The 19,498-nt window shown below is 37.4% G+C and overlaps 1 protein-coding gene across 1 annotated transcript; it reads right to left on the reverse strand.

Annotated features, from left to right (window-relative positions):
- Positions 1 to 2,491: 2,491 nt before the first annotated feature.
- LOC127153465 (sarcalumenin) lies at positions 2,492 to 19,024 on the reverse strand. Its single transcript, XM_051094519.1, has 7 exons — positions 18,899 to 19,024; positions 8,674 to 9,483; positions 7,102 to 7,200; positions 5,918 to 6,013; positions 5,675 to 5,791; positions 5,359 to 5,592; positions 2,492 to 3,954 (listed from the first exon to the last, which is right to left on the reverse strand). The coding sequence occupies exons 1-7, from the start codon at positions 18,954 to 18,956 to the stop codon at positions 3,134 to 3,136; spliced, it is 2,235 nt and encodes a 744-aa protein (XP_050950476.1). The 5' UTR covers positions 18,957 to 19,024; the 3' UTR covers positions 2,492 to 3,133.
- Between the last annotated feature and the right edge of the window lie 474 nt (positions 19,025 to 19,498).

The following is a 19,498-nucleotide window of genomic DNA, read 5'->3' on the forward strand; positions in this document are numbered from 1 at the left end:
CCCGCACTTCCTGTGTCAGACGTTCATCATGTCCAGTTTCTGAGACGGTGTGTTGTGTCAGACGGGAAAGGTTATGACACAAGTATGTGTGCAGGAATTTGACTGACACCAGCCTGTGCAGTCATCATGCATGTACGTCTTTAATTTCTTCTCAGTGACCACTTGTGGTCTCCAACTCAAAAAAACACAGCTGCGGCTTATTAAATAAACAACAGTATAACTAGCTGCACAGTATTTGGTGCAAAACTCTTATCAGGTGTACACTCAATCTACTTCTTTATTGTAGACATTTCAACATTCACACTTCTAATCCTTCTAGGAATCATAAAAACTTAAGAGAAGTGAGCTTTTGTGTGGTGAAGCTCTATAAAATAAATGTTTTACACAAATTGCCCTGTTTGAAATCATATTTTATGTAGATAAATGCAAAGATTGCTGCTATTTAAATAGATAAACAGATAAATGATATAAACTGTGCTTTTTATGACGCCAAAGGTTAGTTCCTTGAACTGTGTGATCAGTACTTTATTGCAGTGAGTTCAATGATATGTTATGCCATCTAGTGGACATTTTGGATCCTCATGTTAAAGTGAATCAATTGACATTTGTCTTACAATTCATCCACTAGTTTGTTGTATTAACATCCAGTTTAATGTGTAATTTCCATACTGCATAACTCAACAGCCAAAAAAAGCAATTTAATGTCACCACAGTTTAAACATGCAGTAATATGAGCAAACGCAACAAAAATGATCATCTCACTTACCAACAACTCATACACCAGTAATTATACAAAGGAATATGATCAATATGTACAAGTGGAACTGAAGTAATGAATATAAACTTTTACCACATATTGCATATTCACTATGGAAGCCAGTTTCCACCGTGGTATAAAGAAAAAAAAAGGTAATTTGATCGTAAACTTGCAATTCTGAGATTTTCTCCAAAAAAAGTGTCCAAATTGTGAGGTAAAAAAACGCAGTTTCCTTTTTTTCTGTGGCAGAAACAAGCTTCCATAATTCACACTTTTAAAACGACATTCAAACAATAAATAAATAAGATCATGGCAGGTTATTTATCTTTAAACAGTATAAATAAGTAACTTTTTTGCAAACTGTGTTAAATTTGAACAAGGAAGATCAAGAATAACAGAAAAGGAAGAAAATGGGACACTGATTCCCTTCGTTCAGGTCTGTTTTATACAGAGTGGTAAAAGTCTCTGTACACGCTGTATTTCGGGACAGTTCAGCCAAAAACGAAAATTCTGCCATTAATTACTCACCCTCATGTCGTTCAAAACCCATAAGACTTTCAGTCATCTTCAGAACACTAATTAAGATGTTTTTGATAAAATCAGAGATTTTTTCACAAAAAACCCACCCAAACTACTCAAAACTAGCCCAATCTTGTTTTGAGGTGGTTCCTCCAGTAAAAATCATGTTGCAGAGAGTAAAATACACATTTTTTGGCAGGGTTCCCCGGTATGATTTGCATTCCAGGGGCTAAATATAACATAATTTGGGTCGCTTTAACTCGTGGACATGGAAAAACAACCTGCAGCAACAGTGTTAAAGTAGACCAATTCCGTGGGAAAACCGCGGATTTGGCAACACTGTCCGAGAACTTTCTTACCCTGCATAGACAGCAACGTAACTGACACATTCAAGGCCCAGAAAGTCAGTAAGGACAAATCATTAAAATAGTCCATGTGACATCAATGGTTCAACACAAGTGAAAGACTGACACAGAAAGAAGAAATTGCTTAATAAAATTGTTTTCTTCATAAAATTATGGTCGAACCACTGCAGGGCTTGACATTAAGCCCTGACATGTGCTTGTCCTTTGGACAAGTAAATCAGTCATTCACTTGTCCAAGTAAAAATGTTACTTGTCCAAGACAAAAAAGCCTTTATTTTGGCATAAATATAATTCATTCTGAAGCAATATTCTCATCACTGCTCTATGAGGTCTTACTTTAATCAGCATATTTGTGATATTTGCCTTAAATTGATTTCTAGGACACTTTTTGAAGGCCAATATTTTCCTTACCTTACTAATTGTATGTGACATAATTTACGTCAAATTCTTACATTTTATCAATACATTCAGTTAGAATAATTAGACTCTGTATGATTGGTACTATGCAAATCAACAAACTCCACTGCAGAGGAAACACTGAAGCTGTATCGAAACCATTTAGATCTATTTACTCTTTTATGTTTAATGAACATAAGAGGTTTCATAAATGCATTTACACAGTAAATTGCAAGTGCATAAATACTGTCATAAAATTAACGTTTTACTTTTTTTAACATATAAATCTGAAACGTTGGAAAAATGCAATACTTTTTAATATGAAAGCAAACCACCAGTAGGTGGCGGCAAGTCACTGTCTTAATGAGTGAGTCACTGATTCAACCAATTCATTCAAATGGCTAATTCATTTAATAAATGACTACTGTTGTATAAATAAGCTGATGCTTGGATGTTTGATGTTGCTTGCATATATCATATGTAATATACAATATTTATCTTTTTTTTTTTTGCTACTGCAGTATGTTTGTTCATTTGTTTGTTTCTTTGTGTGTGCTATTAGTTTTGATTTTTCCATGATTATCAGTCACCCTGTTATCGGTCACCGTTTACACTTAAAGTAATAAAATCAGAATCATTCTCACCAAAGTTTCGGTGCTGCCCTAGTTGTTTGTTATTGGTGTTTTAATCAGGTTACTTGTCCAGTCAGGCAAGTAAAATTCTCTTTCACTTGCCCCCTCACAAAATCCACTTGTCCCAGACAATTGTTAATGTTGAGCCCTGCACTGATGTCACATGGACTATTTTAACGGTGTCCTTACTACCTTTCTGGGCCTTGAACGTGGTAGTTACATTGCTGTCTATGCATGGTCAGAAAGCTCTTGGATTTCAACAAAAATATCCTAATTTGTATTCTGAAGATGGGCAGGTCTTATGGGTTTGAAACGACATGAAGGTGAGTAATTAGCGACCGAATTTTCATTTTTGGGTCAACTGTCCCCTTAACTGGCTTCCCTGTGTCACTTATACTCTCTCATCCATCCATTCATTGCATTGGTACCATTCTTCCATACTTCCCAGATCTCCCTCCGTTCTTCTATTGCTGTCTCCTCCAAGGGTTTTTGGGTTTCTCCTGGGGTTTCTCCTTGGTTTCTGCAGCCGCCTCTGCTTTGGCTTCCCGTCTCTCTGCCAGACTGCTGATCAAAGCCGGCAGGTCATCTGTGATGGCCTTCTCGATCTTCTCCAGCAGGCATCCGCCTGACCAGCTGCAGTACGAGGAGAGGAGCTTGAAGCCGCTGGGAGGATTGACTCCAAAGAAGTCCCGGTACGCGTCTGGGTCTGGCAAGTCAAACTTACTCACATTGGTCTTGGCCAGAATGGACTTGAAGATGTAGAACTTGTCAGGGTCACTGACAATGTCACTGAAAACCTCATGTGGGTCACTGAACCAGCCCAGCTTCTCATAATACGTCTGGAGGTAGCGGTCGACCAAGAGGGCGTGGATGCGCACACGGATGGCGTGCTGCCGAATAAAGGCGATTTTGTTTTCCAGCCGGTTCTCGATGACTTGATTTAGGTCCTCCAGCAGAGAGATCTCCTCACGTTTAAAAAGGTCTCTGTTGGTGTCAACAGCGTAATCCTGCGGCCAAAATGAGCTCACGTAGACACGTGGTGGCTCTGTCACATTAATCAGAGGTGCCATGCTCCAGAAGAGGGCGCCGTACACGCGCATTAGGTCTTGGGTTGTTATGCTGTCAGCCTTGTTAAGGATGATACGGATCTGAGACTCGCGTCCCTTCATCTGTCTGAACAGCATTTCTAGTTCTAATCCGACGTCCAGTTTGGTTGGGTCAAACACCAGGAAGATGAGATCAGCGCGGTCGATAAACCATTGGCACACTTCACTGTAGGGGTAGCCTAAAGGACAACAAGAGAGTTTCAAATGTGTAAATGTGGACAAAGGTAGCATATTCTTATCTTTTAGGGTTGAAACTGATTCTTGTTCAGAATTGGTTCCACTGCACACTTCCATCACCGCTGGTTTTAGAGTAAATGACATACAACACACAAACAGATTTTTAATGTTTTTGCAAGAAGTCTCTAATGTTCACCAAGGCTGCTTTTTTGGTAAAACAGTAATATGGTGAAATATTATTGCAATTTAAAATAACTTTTTTCTATCTTAATATATTTTAAAATGTAATTAATTTCTGTGATGCAAAGCTAAATTTTCAGCATCATTCCTCCAGTCTTCGGTGTCACGTGATCCTTTAGAAATCATTCTTATATGCATTTTTTATTATTATTAATGTTGAAAGCAGTTGTGCTGCTTCACATTTTGTGGAAACATGACTTTTTCAGGATTTTTTTGATTAGTAGAAAGTTTAAAAGAATAGCGTTTATTTGAAATGGAAATCTTTTGTAACATTATAAATGTCTTTACATTCACTTTTAATCAATTTGATGCATCTTTGCTGAATAAAAGGATTAATTTCCTTAAAAAAAAATCATACTGATCTCAAACTTTTCTTTTTTTTAATACTGTTGTCCAGTAGAGTTAATGCCAATTATTGGACTGCATTTAAACTATGAAAAGTCATTAGAAAGTCTGTGTATACACACTTTTTGCAAGAATTGTAACAAATGTATTTTAATTGAAAATGTGTTCATGGAATTTCATTTCTTTTCCAGGTATTTATTCCTTAAAGGGATAGCTACCCAAAAATGAACATTCTGTCATTAATTACTCACCCTCATGTTGTTCCAAACCTGTAAGACCTTCATTCTTCTTCTAATCACAAATTAAGATATTTTTGATCAAATCCAAGAGTTTTCTGACACTGAAAATAACGACTTTATTCAACAATTTCATCACCGTATTCTCAAAGACTGACACGAAAAAGAAGAAATTGTTGATTAAAGTTATTTTTTGTTTTCTTTGCACTCAAAAATTATTCTTGTAGTTTCATAAAATTACAGTTGAACCACTGATGTCACATGGACTATTTTAACAATGTCCTTCTACATTTTTAGGCCTTAAACGTGTCAGTTGCATTGCTGTCTATGCAGGGTCAAAAAGCTCTCAGATTTCATCAAAAATATCTTAATTTGTGTTCCTAAGATGAACGTAGATCTAAAGGGTTTGGAACGACATGAGGATGAGTAGTTAATGACACAATTTTTATTTTTGGACGAACTAACCCTTTAAATGTCCTAAAAGAATCTTTAATGGAACTGTTGAACATCAGAAATGGTCTAATAAGTTAGACTGTGTATCTACATTACATACCAATACCATCTTTCTGAATGCTGTATTCTCACCTCTCTCTTGTTGTTTGCGGTTCTCAATGATTCCAGGTGTGTCCACAAAGGTGACGCGCTCCAGGAGTTTGTGTGGCATCTCAATTCCCACCAGCTTCTCCAGGAACCCCTGACCAAACTTTTCCAGTGGTGAGAAAGAGCGGGAACTGTCTGCAGCCATGACAATGCCCTCAATGGTGCGAAACTTTTCACCATGCATCAATACAGTGTATTCTGAGGTTGTGGGCTCAGCCCCTGAGAAAGCAAAGGAGAACAAGATGAAGAAACAAAGGAGAACTTACTCATTTCATTTTATATTCATTAAACTGATTATTACCCGTGTAAAGCTGTTGTGAAGAGTCATCAAGACCCAGAAGATAATTGATCATGGAAGACTTGCCAACACTCCAAGGACCCAAGAACAGCACCATGGGCTTAGAGGTGATCTCTGCATCTGAGTAGTGTGAAAGAAACAGAGAGTTCAACTCAGGATGAGGGTTTATTTAGATCCATTTCGTGCTAGAAGAGCAGTAGTCTGGAATGACGTCGTAAAAGCGAATCCAATATCAAAAGACGTTACCTGAAACTTCGTGCTGCCTGAGCTCATTGTATTTGTAGGCCCTGTCCATGGGTTTAATTGCACTGTTGTAGACGTGCTGCAGCTTCTTCAGAGCATCTACGAGAGGTCAAGTCGATGAAATTAGATAAGTAGGTATAAGAAAGAAATACAAAAAGCTGAATATACTTCATAGGTTACCTAGTTACCATTTAGAGATATGAGTGAAGCTAAAACGTGATGAGTTAAAGAATAAGTTCATTTCCTGATAATTTACTCACCCCCCGTGTCATCCAAGATGTTCATGTCTTTCTTTCTTCAGTCGAAGTTAAGGTTTTTGAGGAAAACATTCCAGGATTTTTCTTCAATGGTGGCCAATGGTTTGAAGGTCCAAATTGCAGTGTTAATCCAGCTTCAAAGGGCTCTACATGATCCCAGCCGAGGAATAAAGGTCTTATCTAGCAAAATGATTGGCCATTTTCTAAAAAAAAGACCAATTTATATACTTCTTAACCACAAATGCTCATCTTGCACTAGCTCGATGTCACACATTACATAATTATGTTGGAAAAAACACGCGTGACGTAGGTGGATGTACCGACCCAGTGTTTACAAAGCGAACATGCAAAGAAAGTCAAACGCCCTTTACAAAAAAAAGTAAAACGATGAAGTTGGAGGAGGAAATGAGTTGGAGTTTTTCGTCCTACCCTACCTTTTTGAACTAAAGTACACTGACGAGGAACTAACCACGCGAGAGTTTTCCAACGTGATTACATTATGCGTAAAGACGTGCATGCGCATCACTGAGCTAGTGCAAGACAAGCATTTGTGGTTAAAAGTATATACATTTTCTTTTTTTTTTTAAGAAGATGACTGATTGTTTCACTAGATAGGACCCTTATACCTTGGCTGAGAGCGCTTTGAAGCTGCACTGAAACTGCAGTTTGGACCTTCAACCTGTTGATCCCCATTGAAATCCATTACATGGAGTAAAATCCTGGAATGTTTTCCTCAAAAACTTTAACTTTGACTGAAGAAAGAAAGACATGAGCATCTTGGATGACATGGGGGTGAGTAAATTATCATGGAATTTTCATTCTGGAAGTGAACTTCTCCTTTAATGAAATTACTGGCCTGACACAAACTGAATAGTCCAGAAAGCTACTACTTTTTCATTATTTCTTGTTTATTTTCATTATATGACTCACTGACAAATTCCCGTGAAGGTTCAGCTGTTGCCAGACGCAGCGTTTCTTCAATGTGAGACCGATTTCTTGTGGCAGGACCTGAGGGGGTTGTTTTCTTCACTGCCAGAGAAAAACAGCCAGTCAAAATCAGCATAAAAACATGAAGCTCATATCATCATGACATTTTCTTTCTTGTGGACCCACAAAACAAGGTTATAATTATTTTGGTATTTCTAACACTATTTTTAAAATGTACTTTACATTTCATTTTCTAGGTACTAACCATTTGGTTTTCATTTAGTGGACATATTTATATAATTTAGCTTTATTTTTTATTTATTTACAGCTAAGAAATTTGTTGTGGAATCAACAGAACATTGCCAGAGTTTAGATTTACATCTGACGTAAACAAGATCTCTGAGGAAAGAAGCTGCATCTGTATTTACACAAGAATCACAATCACAGGAAACAATGTATCAGCTCAATGTGTTGCTTGTTTATTTTAGTGCACAGCTAAAAGCTAAAAAAGACCAGCTTAGACCAGTGGTTCTTAACTCCCGTCCCTCGGGGCCCACTGCTCTGCACATTTTGTATGTTTCCCTCATGTAACACACCTGATTCAAATCATCAGATTGTTAAGAAAAAGATCCATGAACTGAAGTGAGTGTCTGAACTGAGTGTGTCAGATTCAGAAATATACAAAATGTGCAGAGCAGTGGGCCCCAAGGGACGGAAGTTGAGAACCACTTGCTTAGACCATCACAGATGGTGATGGTCTAGTTATGATTTTGTGCTGGCACGCTAGTTTTTAAGCCATATTATCAGTATCAGTGTTATGTTTTCTATCCAACAGGCATACCTTTTTTATACAAATCTATTTTGTCGATTGCCATTTCATTTCATTTTTTTCTCATTGCTCTTTTAGTTTGCATTTTCCATCCTAGTTTACAAAAATAACCTGTCTCCAAAACAGAACACAACTGTCATGTTAGGTCCATCTACTGCGACATCAGCCGTCTATTTGAAGGCAGTCAGACACAATCAATGTACTATTAAAAGCATCTGAAACATTTCTTCCCTATTACAAAACTGTCCACCTTGCTTGCCAGAGAACATATTGTTATGAATGGCAATGGACTTGTGCCAAGGATTATTTCTGTTAGGTTATTTTGGTGGTGGGTTTATTCCTGTGCCACCTTCCACCAAAGTATCAGGTGGAGAAGCACGGGAAACAGACTTTTACAGTAGTGTCCTACTCTGCCCCCTGGTGACAGGACAACAATATAGCGGAGCGATCTCCAACCCTGCTCCTAGAGAGCTAGCATGCTGCAGATTTCAGTTCCAACCCTGCTCCAACATGACTGTTTGTAATTATCAAGTAACCCTGGACACCTTGATTAGCTGGTTCAGGTGTGTTTGATTGGGGTTGGAGCTAAACTTTGCAAGAAGAAAGATCTTCAGGAACAGGATTGGGCACCTCTGATCTACAATATCAAACATGGCATATTCATGTGACTGAACTGAACATGAACAAAATCTGCATGGGGAAATGTTTTGCCCTCAAAATATTAAGATGGCTGAATCATATTGTACCTTTCGTAGATGCTTTGGTTGCTGGTACATCATCTGACACTTCTTCCACTGTTGCTTCTTCAGCAGGAACATCTTCTTGAACCATAATTTGTTCTGGAGTTGGTACCTCTTGGGCTAATTCAACAACCTCCTCAACAACATCTCCAACTAGTTCCTCAGTTTCCACGATTTCTGGTTCCTCTACAGATTGCTCTTCTTTGGCAACCTCAGGAGCTCCTTCCTCCTCTTCTTCAGCTTCTTGCTCTGTTGCCTCTTCCACTTGCTCTTCCTCACTTGCCTCATCTTGGATCTGAAGAACCTCCTCTTCCTCAACTACCTCCTCTTCAGTCTGAGAAAGTTCCTCTTCTTCACCTGCTTCATCTTCAGTTTGAAGAACCACCTCGTCCTCAACCACCTCCTCATCGGCCTGAGAATCTTCCTCTTCCACTCCCTCTACACCACTGTCTTCTTCCTCCTTCATGTCAACTTCCTCCTCCACCACTTCATTAGATTCGTCTGACTCAACATCTGAATCCTCTTCCTGTGCCCCCTCCTCTTCTTCAGAAGAGGTCTCTTCTTGACTCAACCCTTCAGATTTCTCTTCTGAAACAACTTCCTCCTCCTCTTCGTCCTCGTTAGAGCTGACATCTTCTGCCGTGGTGTCAATATGTGCACCTGTGCCGCATGGTTGACACACAGGTCTGTTCGGGGCAGGAGTGTCATTGGAGGAGCTCTGGCTTATATCCTCTGTGCCATCACAGCAGTTGAAGAGCTCGCCTTCAGACTTCAGTTTGAACGGCACAAGAGGTTCAGTCTCAGACTCCACTGCATCTGCAGAAGAAAAGCAATATTAAGCTAAAATGTGATGGAATATATCTCAGCACATTCACACAGAATGAAAAATGAATCAGTTGGGTAATTGATTTGGTACTCTGTTTAGGTCGTGTTAAAGTTTGTAGTAAAGTTACTCTAGCATTGTTGTTGGTCACAGTGAAGTGCGTTGACACTGTTGACACATTCACCTGTTGTAGGCTTATCCATGTTATATGCACAAAACAGATGCTGATGTAGTCAAAACATGTCGTAAGAGAATGCTGTTTTAGTCTATGATTTTTTTGTTTGATTGCTGAAATTTTTGTGCATCACTAGTTCAAGTCACTGACTTCCACACAAGTGTGCTGCACATGTTCTGAAAAGCGAAGCCAAAACATTTCACCATCTGGTGGCTGGCTTCAGTATAGGTCATAAACTCTGCTCTCTCCATCTAAACAAATCAGAAGCCAAACTAAAAAAAATCTAATTAAATGTCAAATTATTTTTTTCTCAAAGATGGTTTCCATCATTTTAGGTAGTTCTTGTCACGCTGATGTATGTTCAAGTGTTTGTTTCTCTAATAAGTTTGCTTTTAGTTTGTTTTTTGATTATATAAAATGGGGTGTGGTGTCATGATTGTGTGCTTTCGATTTGGACTGCGGGAGTTTAGGTGGAGCTTTGATACTGTGGCACCACCTCACAATCACTACTGCAGAGATTCAGACTCCAGATGAATCACTACAGTGCAGAATTGTGCTCCAAATGAACTACTACTAAGCAAACTCAGGCTCCAAATGAATCACTACTGCACAGACTCAGACTCCAAACAAAATGCTACAGCGCAGACTCTGGTTCCAAATGAATCGCTACTGAGCATATTTGGGTTCCAAATGAATCACTACTGCAAACACTAGGACGCCAAATGAATCGCTACTGTGCAGATTCGAGCTTCAAATGAATCACTACTGCACAGACTCAGACCCAAATTAATTGCTATTTAGCAGACTTAGGCTCCAAATGAATCACTACTGTACAGACTCAGATGCCAAATAAAATGCTACTTAATTACTATAGCGCAGACTTAGGCTCCAAATGCATCACTTCTGAGCTGACTCAGGCTCCGAAAGATTCACCACAGCACAGACTTGGACACCAAATGAATCATTACTGTGCAGACTCAGACTCCAAATTAATTGCTGCTTAGCAGACTTAGGCTTCAAATGAATTACTACAGCGCAGCTTGGATACCAAATGAATCATTACTGCACAGACTCGTGCTCCAAACGAATCACTACTGTGCAGACTAAGGCTCCAAGTGAATCGCTACTGCGCAGACTTGTGTTCCAAACGAATCACTACTGTGCAGACTCATGCTCCAAACGAATCACTACTGTGCAGACTCGTGCTCCAAACGAATCACTACTGTGCAGACTCAGACTCCAAATTAACTGCTACTTAGCAGACTTAGGCTTCAAATGAATTACTACAGCGCAGCTTGGATACCAAATGAATCATTACTGCACAGACTTGGGCTCCAAACAAATCACTACTGTGCAGACTAAGGCTCCAAGTGAATTGCTACTGCGCAGACTTGTGTTCCAAATGAATCACTACTGTGCAGATTCATGCTTCAAACGAATCACTACTGTGCAGACTCAGATGCCTAACAAAACGCTACTGCGCAGGCTCGAGCTCCAGATGAGTCATTACTGTGCAGACTCAGGCTCCAAATGAATCACCACAGCACAAACTTGGACGTCAAATGAATCATTACTGCGGAGACTCAGACTCCAAATTAATTGCTACTTAGCAGACTTAGGCTCCAAATGAATTACTACAGCGCAGCTTAGATGCCAAATGAATCATTACTGCACAGACTCAGACTCCAAACAAATCACTACTGTGCAGACTAAGGCTCCAAGTGAATTGCTACTGTGCAGACTTGTGCTCCAAATGAATCACTACTGTGCAGACTCAGGCTCTGCTAAACAAAAACACTACTGACTCATCCTCCAGACTCAAGACTCAAGCTCAAGATGAGTCAATAGTGTTCAGACTGAGGCTCCAAATGAATTGCTACTGCACAGACTCAAGCTCCAAACGAATCTGTGCCCAGTCCTGTTCCTGGAGATCTGCCTTCCTGCAGAATTCAGTGCAAACCCTGCTCCACCACACCTGTCTGTAATTATCAAGTGTTTCTGAAGAACTTAATTAGCTGGTTCATGTGTGTTTGATTAGGATTGGAACTAAACTTTGCAGGAGGGCAGATCTCCAAGGAGAGGATTGGGCATCCCGATCTACAACATCAAACTAAAAGTAAAACCGTGGTTACTATGCTAAATCGTATACATAATCATATCTTAAGATGGTATAGCTGTAATAATACGGTTTATGGATTCGAACAACGTGACTTGGTGGTAGAGCTGCTTTGGTGCGAATGTTTGAGTCTTGTGGCGATGACCCATCTCTGTGATTCATGTGGCGATGAATGCTTTCGATGAGAGCTAAATGCTTTTCATGTGAATCACATCCTGAAATAGGGAGCAGAGCTGGCAGGAGAAGAGAACGCAAAGTCCTTTCTGTTCATGTGGACCATCGGAGCAAGGTTTATTTTTCATACTGTCCCCGGCACGGCAGCAGGCGGCTCTGATAAAGGTGTTAGCATGGCGGCTTTGTACCAGATTTCCACCTCTAGTTTTAATGTCAAATGCTTCCATTGGAAAGTACAGCTCTGCTTTCGTGCAAATAATAATCAAATTGTAAATACTGATGCATTCATTTATAGACCGATATCACTTTCCAGTACAATTTCTGCAGACCAAACAAAGCCACTTCAGAGGCCTACAAAATGAAATCCATAAAATGCACTTTTTTTTTACTTAATGCTAAAATTGCCCTCAAAAGACAAACCCTTAATTCATTTAAAGTGTCTTAGCCATACATATACGCAACAGTTTAACAACATACTGACAGCAGAGGGCACCAGTGTCTATAGTTAGTTCAGATAAACCTCTTCCACCTTTGGCATTTGACCACTTGCTTGTAAAAATGCTCTCTTGACAGGCTTATGTGTTCCTTAGAAGTCTCTAATTAATTGAATTGGCTCTAGTCAATGTAAATGCGATACATTTTGTACACTTATACACATGCAAACACTCCCAAGAGAGTTGTATTTAGGCCAAAGTCAGTGCAAGAGTGTCATCAATGCAACCTTGAATCGTTTTGAAAGCCTAAGGCCATGTTACTGTCGTATGAGTTACTCCTTACACAACTTCTTTATTTAAATGTCACTTAAATAGAAAGGCTGATTATGACGTGCTGAAGAACTTGAGTGTTGGAACAGCTCATATTCATATCGCATTCTACCATAGTGGTTTAATTAAATTAGAGCCTGTTCTAGTGGTTGAAAAGAGCAGGAGTATTATGCTCTCCAAGGACCATCCCTATCCACACAGGTATTGTTTTGTAGACAAAGGCTGGGGAGCTTTTGGTCACAGTGGAGAAGGGAAATTTGTTTGTGTACTAATATTCCAGTGTCTCAGGTGTCTTCTGTTGAAGTAATACCTCCAGTCCTGGTAAATTACCCCAATATGAAACCAACCAACAGCATATTTGCCAACAGAAGATCATCTGCATTTTTCCAGTAAGGTCTACGTGACGTTGACCAGCCCCTTCCCCCTTCGACAGCATGTTCTGAGGTGAGGACAGGAACTGACAGGTGCTCGATCCGAAGTCCCAGTTCTTCATGACACAGATAGCCTATGCTGAGAAGAGTTTTGCTTTTATCTGCTAAAATTACATTTCTTGTCTGCTTGTGTATAAATGTTTCTTTCTGATATCATTGATTGTCAAACCTGTCTAGATGGTCATATCTAGAGGAGTGATTAATCAAAGATAGCTGTGGTTACTAGGCAAACTTCTTGCCTGGGGGAAAAAAAAAAAAAACATGACCAAATGACACTGCTAAAATACTTTGAAGATGTTCCCTGCATTACTATTCAGTACAAAATATACAGTGCAATTAATGTAGTCTGATTCACCACCGAATGATTCATATGTTTTGGTTCTTCTCAGTGGATCAAAAACAACGTGTAACCACAATTAATTACTCTTCTGAGACCCCCCTCTTTTTAGCGAATCAAAAACAACATAGAGTACACTTAATGATGTGTGATTACTGATCAAAGGACTTGAGCTGGTTCTTTTTAGTGTGACAATTCATAATTTGACCAGTGAAGTCTGATGCTTCGAGGGAATGACTCTTATGAGCTGGTTCTTTTCAGTGAATCAAATCATAATTTGACCAGTGAAGTCTGATTCTCGAGTGAATGAGTCTTATGAGCCAGTTCTTCTTAGTGAATCAAATTATAATTTTACCAGTGAAGTCTGATTCTAGAGAGAATGACTCTTATGAACTGGCTTTTTTAGTGAATCAAATCATAATTTGACCAGTAAAGTCCAATTCTCGAGTGAATGAGTCTTCTGAGCCGGTTCTTTTTTTTTTAGTGAATCAAATCATTTGACAACTGAAGTCTGATTCTGAATGACTCTCATGAGCCGGTTCCTTTTAGTGAATCAAATCATTATGAGCCGGTTCTTTTTAGTAAATCAAATGATAATTTGACTAGTGAAGTCCGATTCTAGAGAGAATGACTCTTATGAACTGGCTTTTTTTAGTGAATCAAATCATAATTTGACCAGTGAAGTCTGATTCTCGAGTGAATGAGTCTTATGAGTCGGTTCTTTTTAATGAATCAAATCATAATTTGACCAGTGAAGTCCGATTCTAGAGAGAATGACTCTTATGAACTGGCTTTTTTTAATGAATCAAATCATAATTTGACCAGTAAAGTCTGATTTTCGATGGAATGACTCTTATGAACCGTCTTTTTTTAGTGAATCAAATCATAATTTGACCAGTGAAGTCTGATTCTCGAGTGAATGAGTCTTATGAGTCGGTTCTTTTTAGTGAATCAAATCATAATTTGACCAGTGAAGTCTGATTCTCGAGTGAATGAGTCTTATGAGTCGGTTCTTTTTAGTGAATCAAATCATAATTTGACCAGTGAAGTCCGATTCTAGAGAGAATGACTCTTATGAACTGGCTTTTTTTAATGAATCAAATCATAATTTGACCAGTAAAGTCTGATTTTCGATGGAATGACTCTTATGAACCGTCTTTTTTTAGTGAATCAAATCATAATTTGACCAGTGAAGTCTGATTCTCGAGTGAATGAGTCTTATGAGTCGGTTCTTTTTAGTGAATCAAATCATAATTTGACTAGTGAAGTCCGATTCTAGAGAGAATGACTCTTATGAACTGGCTTTTTTTAGTGAAATCAAATCATAGTTTGACCAGTAAAGTCTGATTTTCGATGGAATGACTCTTATGAACCGTCTTTTTTTAGTGAATCAAATCATAATTTGACCAGTGAAGTCTGATTCTCGAGTGAATGACTCTTATGAACTGGCTTTTTTAGTGAATCAAATCATAATTTGACCAGTGAAGTCCGATTCTAGAGAGAATGACTCTTATGAACTGGCTTTTTTAGTGAATCAAATCATAATTTGACCAGTAAAGTCCGATTCTCGAGTGAATGAGTCTTCTGAGCCGGTTCTTTTTTTTTAGTGAATCAAATCATTTGACAAGTGAAGTCTGATTCTGAATGACTCTCATGAGCCGGTTCCTTTTAGTGAATCAAATCATTATGAGCTGGTTCTTTTTAGTAAATCAAATGATAATTTGACTAGTGAAGTCCGATTCTAGAGAGAATGACTCTTATGAACTGGCTTTTTTTAATGAATCAAATCATAGTTTGACCAGTGAAGTCTGATTCTCGAGTGAATGAGTCTTCTGAGCCAGTTCTTTTTAGTGAATCAAATCATAGTTTGACCAGTAAAGTCCGATTCTCGAGTGAATGAGTCTTCTGAGCCAGTTCTTTTTAGTGAATCAAATCATAATTTGACCAGTGAAGTCTGATTCTTGAGTGAATGAGTCTTATGAACTAATTCTTTTTTTTAAGTGAATCAAATCATTTGACCAGTGAAGTCTGATTATGAATCACTCTCATGAGCTGGTTCCTTTTAGTGAATCAAATCATTATGAGCCGGTTCTTTTTAGTAAATGAAATGATAATTTGACTAGTGAAGTCTGATATTATTGCAATTATCGCAGCATTTGACAACACCATTGTTTTAAAAACCCAAGTTGTAAAGAGGAAAAGAACTGGAATTATTACATTTTTTAAGTTTCCCATCAAGACCAATAGAAACACAAATAACTGCTCCATCAGTGCTTATAGATTTGCTCACTGACCATTTATAATCCAATTTGTTTGTTTGGTTCAACCCAGTCTCATGAGAAAGCGCAGCTATTTTACAAAGTGATGATTTAGGATAAATTTGTACGATGTGATTTAAGTAAATATATGACTTACAGAAAAAAAAAGCTTGAAAGTCCACCCCTAAAACCAACAAATTTGCATCCAATTTACCAAAATGTAAAAAAGTTAAAAAATTTTTTGAGAGTGTCCTGATTTGGCTGCATTTGTTTAATGTGACTGGCTGATGTAAGTATTGTGCGCATTTGATTTGTTTGTATAGCAACACCGTTTACTCTGGCTTGTTTGTGATGTCTGCGTATGATTGGCTGCTGTGAGTCAACTGTAACAGGGAAAGCCCCGGTGCTAAAACGGGCCACATACAGTAGCACGGCAGGACAGAGGATTTAAGTCCTACTGTTAACATAATGGTTGCCCCTACAAGGCCTGCAAGACAGAAATAAATAGTGATTGAGACAGTAGCGTTGTGACAGCAGCTGCGGACTGTAAGTGTATGTGCGGATAGAAAGTACAAGGGGGGCGTGTTAGCGGAGCGTGAAGCATGACCACGCAAGTGCGTGACAAACAGTGTCTGATTTCATGGTGCACTCTAGGCCTGACCACCTGACAGTACAGACGCAGAAGGAGATCAAGAACAATGCAAGGACAGACAAGGATAATACAGGAGGAAGTTATAGTCTCTAATTATTTCACCAAGAGTTACCGGTTTGACTACTGAGAGACAAGAAAGCCACCAACAGTTTCCCTAACAGTTGATTGCAATTTTGAAGGATTCCAACTATCATCAACTATCAGAACAAGATACATGAATTTATATGCAAATTTGTTAGAAAAACAGTTAGTTTTTATGTCAGAATCTACTGGCCTTGCATTTTGATGCATACAAGATTACAAGTTAATGTTATCCACTTACGAGAATGAGGGGAAAATACACATTTTAACAATTAAAATGCAATTCATACATACAATGACTTGAATATATCTCTTCTAGGAAGAGCGTGTTTTAATTTCTAACTTAAATTAATTGCACTATTTGTCATAACAAACTATTCTAACTAACTATTTGTCATATGTCTGCCCTTATTAATGTTTGAACACATTTGTCTTCCATTTCAAATTTATGTGATAAAGTCATATGGTGCAACCAGCATATAATATATATATATATATAGTGTAGATAGTTAATGTCTGTCAAAGTCAATAAATCTCTTAAAAAAAATAGGAAAAGTTAGTTTAGGTCATGTGGTGCAACTCCCTGAAATATAAATAATTCATGATAATTGTAAAATTTTACTTATAATATATCTAGAAACTTTTAAAATATTTGTAACCAACTTGACTATAAAAAGTATATTTCAAGAAACTAGTATGTATTTTAAAGTAGAATTTTTACTTTTCTTTATTGACTATATAAATAAATTGACTATATTTCTATATTGACCCATAAATGTTTGTGTTAATAATTAAGATGTATCAACCAGTGTTATTTTAGAGGTTTATTATAGTTTTAATAATATTTTTACTGTTTTTATTTTTACTGTTTTTATTTTTAAATTCAATTAAAGTTTTAGTAACTTTTTTTATTTGTCATTCTTATTTTTTTTAAATATATTAGTTGAAATATTTTATTTAAATGAAAATAAGAAATTTCTCTTGTCATCTAGATGAAATAAAAAATAGTTTTTAAATATTGCATTCATTTTTTTTTTTTGTATTTTTACTGTTTTTATTTCTAAATTTAATTAAAGTTTTAGTAACTTTCAGTTCTGTCATATATATATATATATATATATATATATATATATAAATAGTTTTAGTTACATTTAGTAGATTAAATGAAAAAAAAAATGTTCACATTTTGCTAACCCTTTCATGAAGTGCATTTTTAGTGTTTTTATTTCAAAATTTTATTCAAATTTTAGTAACTTTTTGTTATTTGTCATTTTTATTTAAATTGTTTGTGTGTTTTTTTTATATTATTCATTTTACTAAATTAAACTAAATGAAAAAGGAGAAATATGCCTTGTCATCTAGCTGAAATAAAAGGTTTTTTTTAAATATTTTATTTTATTTCTGTTTTTATTTTGACTCTTTTTATTTCTAAATTTAATTACAATTTTAGTAACTTCTTGTTCTTTGTCTTTTTTTGTATTTTATTTTTATATTATTAACTTTTATTTCAGTTTTAGTTTTTTTTTTTTAATGCACAATTAAACTAAATGAAATCATCCAGCTCAAATAAAAGGGTTTTTAAATAACATTTTGTTTTCATTTCTAAATTTAATGAAAGTGTTAGTAACTTTTAGTTATTGGTCATTTTTATGATTTTTTGTGTGTGTGTGTGTGTGTTTTTTTATATTATTCATTTTTATTTCAATTTTACTTTTTTAACACTGAATTGCACTAAATGAAAAGGAGAAATCTGCCTTGTCATCTAGTTGAAATAAAAGCTTTTATTTATTTTATTTTATTTCAGTTAACATTCTTTTTACTGTAATAACCTTGGCGTAAATTGAAAAAGTGTTCACACTCTTCACTCTTTCAATCAGCTGGGTGTGATGTCTCACACCAGATGACGTCCCTCCTTTTCTGCAAGACTTTTTCATGCTTATCAGAAGTTACATAATTCAACTTTGTAAAAACTAAGGAGGTCATTGTGTCTACTACAAACCCCCGGAATCTAAAAGAACGACTCCCTGAAGCACTTTTGCTGGCACTACACATACAGTACATGCCATCCTAAACTGAAATTCAGTTGTACTGAACATACTGTACTTGAGTGCACTTCATGCTTCTTAGTGAATGAATCAAAGAACAATTTGACTAACTTACATATTCAAGTTTGCAAAAACAACAATAAGACAAGAAACCCCACTTTACATACTATAAAACACTTCTCCATACACACTCTATGAAAACAAGCAGGCACAGATGCAGGGACGCTCATCTCCACCAAGGACAAGCAATCTGATCTAGCATTTCACACACTTATCTTGAGGGCCTAAAACTCCCTAATCACTTGAACTAAACCCCTTAACTTTAAACTTCATCTGCATACATGCAGAAATCACCTGCATTTTTAAACTTCTTACCTGCAGTGGCAAGAGCCAGTAGAGGCAGCAGGCAGCAGACGGGGAGGAAAAGCCTCATTTTGACTGCCGGGACTGTCCCGGTTCCTTCTCAGGCTATATATACCCCCGGAGAGAGGCGAGAGGGCATACGGAGGGTCTGGGGGTGGGGGTGGCGCTCACGGACATCGGAGCATTTGCACAAGCGTCAGCACTGGGAGCAGCTGCCTTCTCCAATCAGACGGCCTTTAACCTTTGCCTATTTGTAACCGTTTCTGAGTAACCGGGTTTAATCATCTGTGGAGGAAGATTCAGTTGTCCACCCAGGGAGACGAAACCTGCTCACTTAAAACGTAAAAAAGAACTTTACTGGGGTTTAATTTAAGTTTAGAACCTCAAGAGACCAGCAGATGGCGCGCTTTTATTGACTAGATTAGAAAAAAGTACTTAAAAACAGTTTTACCGCGTTATTTAACTTGGTAATACAATGTACTTTAAGACATGGCTGTAACATGGTATTCTTGTGCCGTATAGCGCCATTTATCGTTGTACATGAATATAACAGTTATTTAATACCACTGGAGTACTTTTGTTAGGCTAATTTAAATAGAAACGTCTTCACAA

The sequence above is a fragment of the Labeo rohita genome, chromosome 22 (assembly GCF_022985175.1).
Source record: "Labeo rohita strain BAU-BD-2019 chromosome 22, IGBB_LRoh.1.0, whole genome shotgun sequence".
In the NCBI taxonomy this organism is placed as follows: domain Eukaryota; kingdom Metazoa; phylum Chordata; class Actinopteri; order Cypriniformes; family Cyprinidae; genus Labeo; species Labeo rohita.

What these genes read in the sequence shown, in the direction of transcription:
- LOC127153465 (XM_051094519.1), bottom strand. Translation starts at nt 18,956, where the DNA reads ATGAGGCTTTTCCTCCCCGTCTGCTGCCTGCTGCCTCTACTGGCTCTT. An exon ending in CAGGCAGCACGAAGTTTCAG is followed by an intron (nt 5,792 to 5,917) that starts GTAACGTCTTTT and finishes CACACTACTCAG; the next exon opens with ATGCAGAGATCACCTCTAAG. An exon ending in CCGCAAACAACAAGAGAGAG is followed by an intron (nt 3,955 to 5,358) that starts GTGAGAATACAG and finishes GTTGTCCTTTAG; the next exon opens with GCTACCCCTACAGTGAAGTG.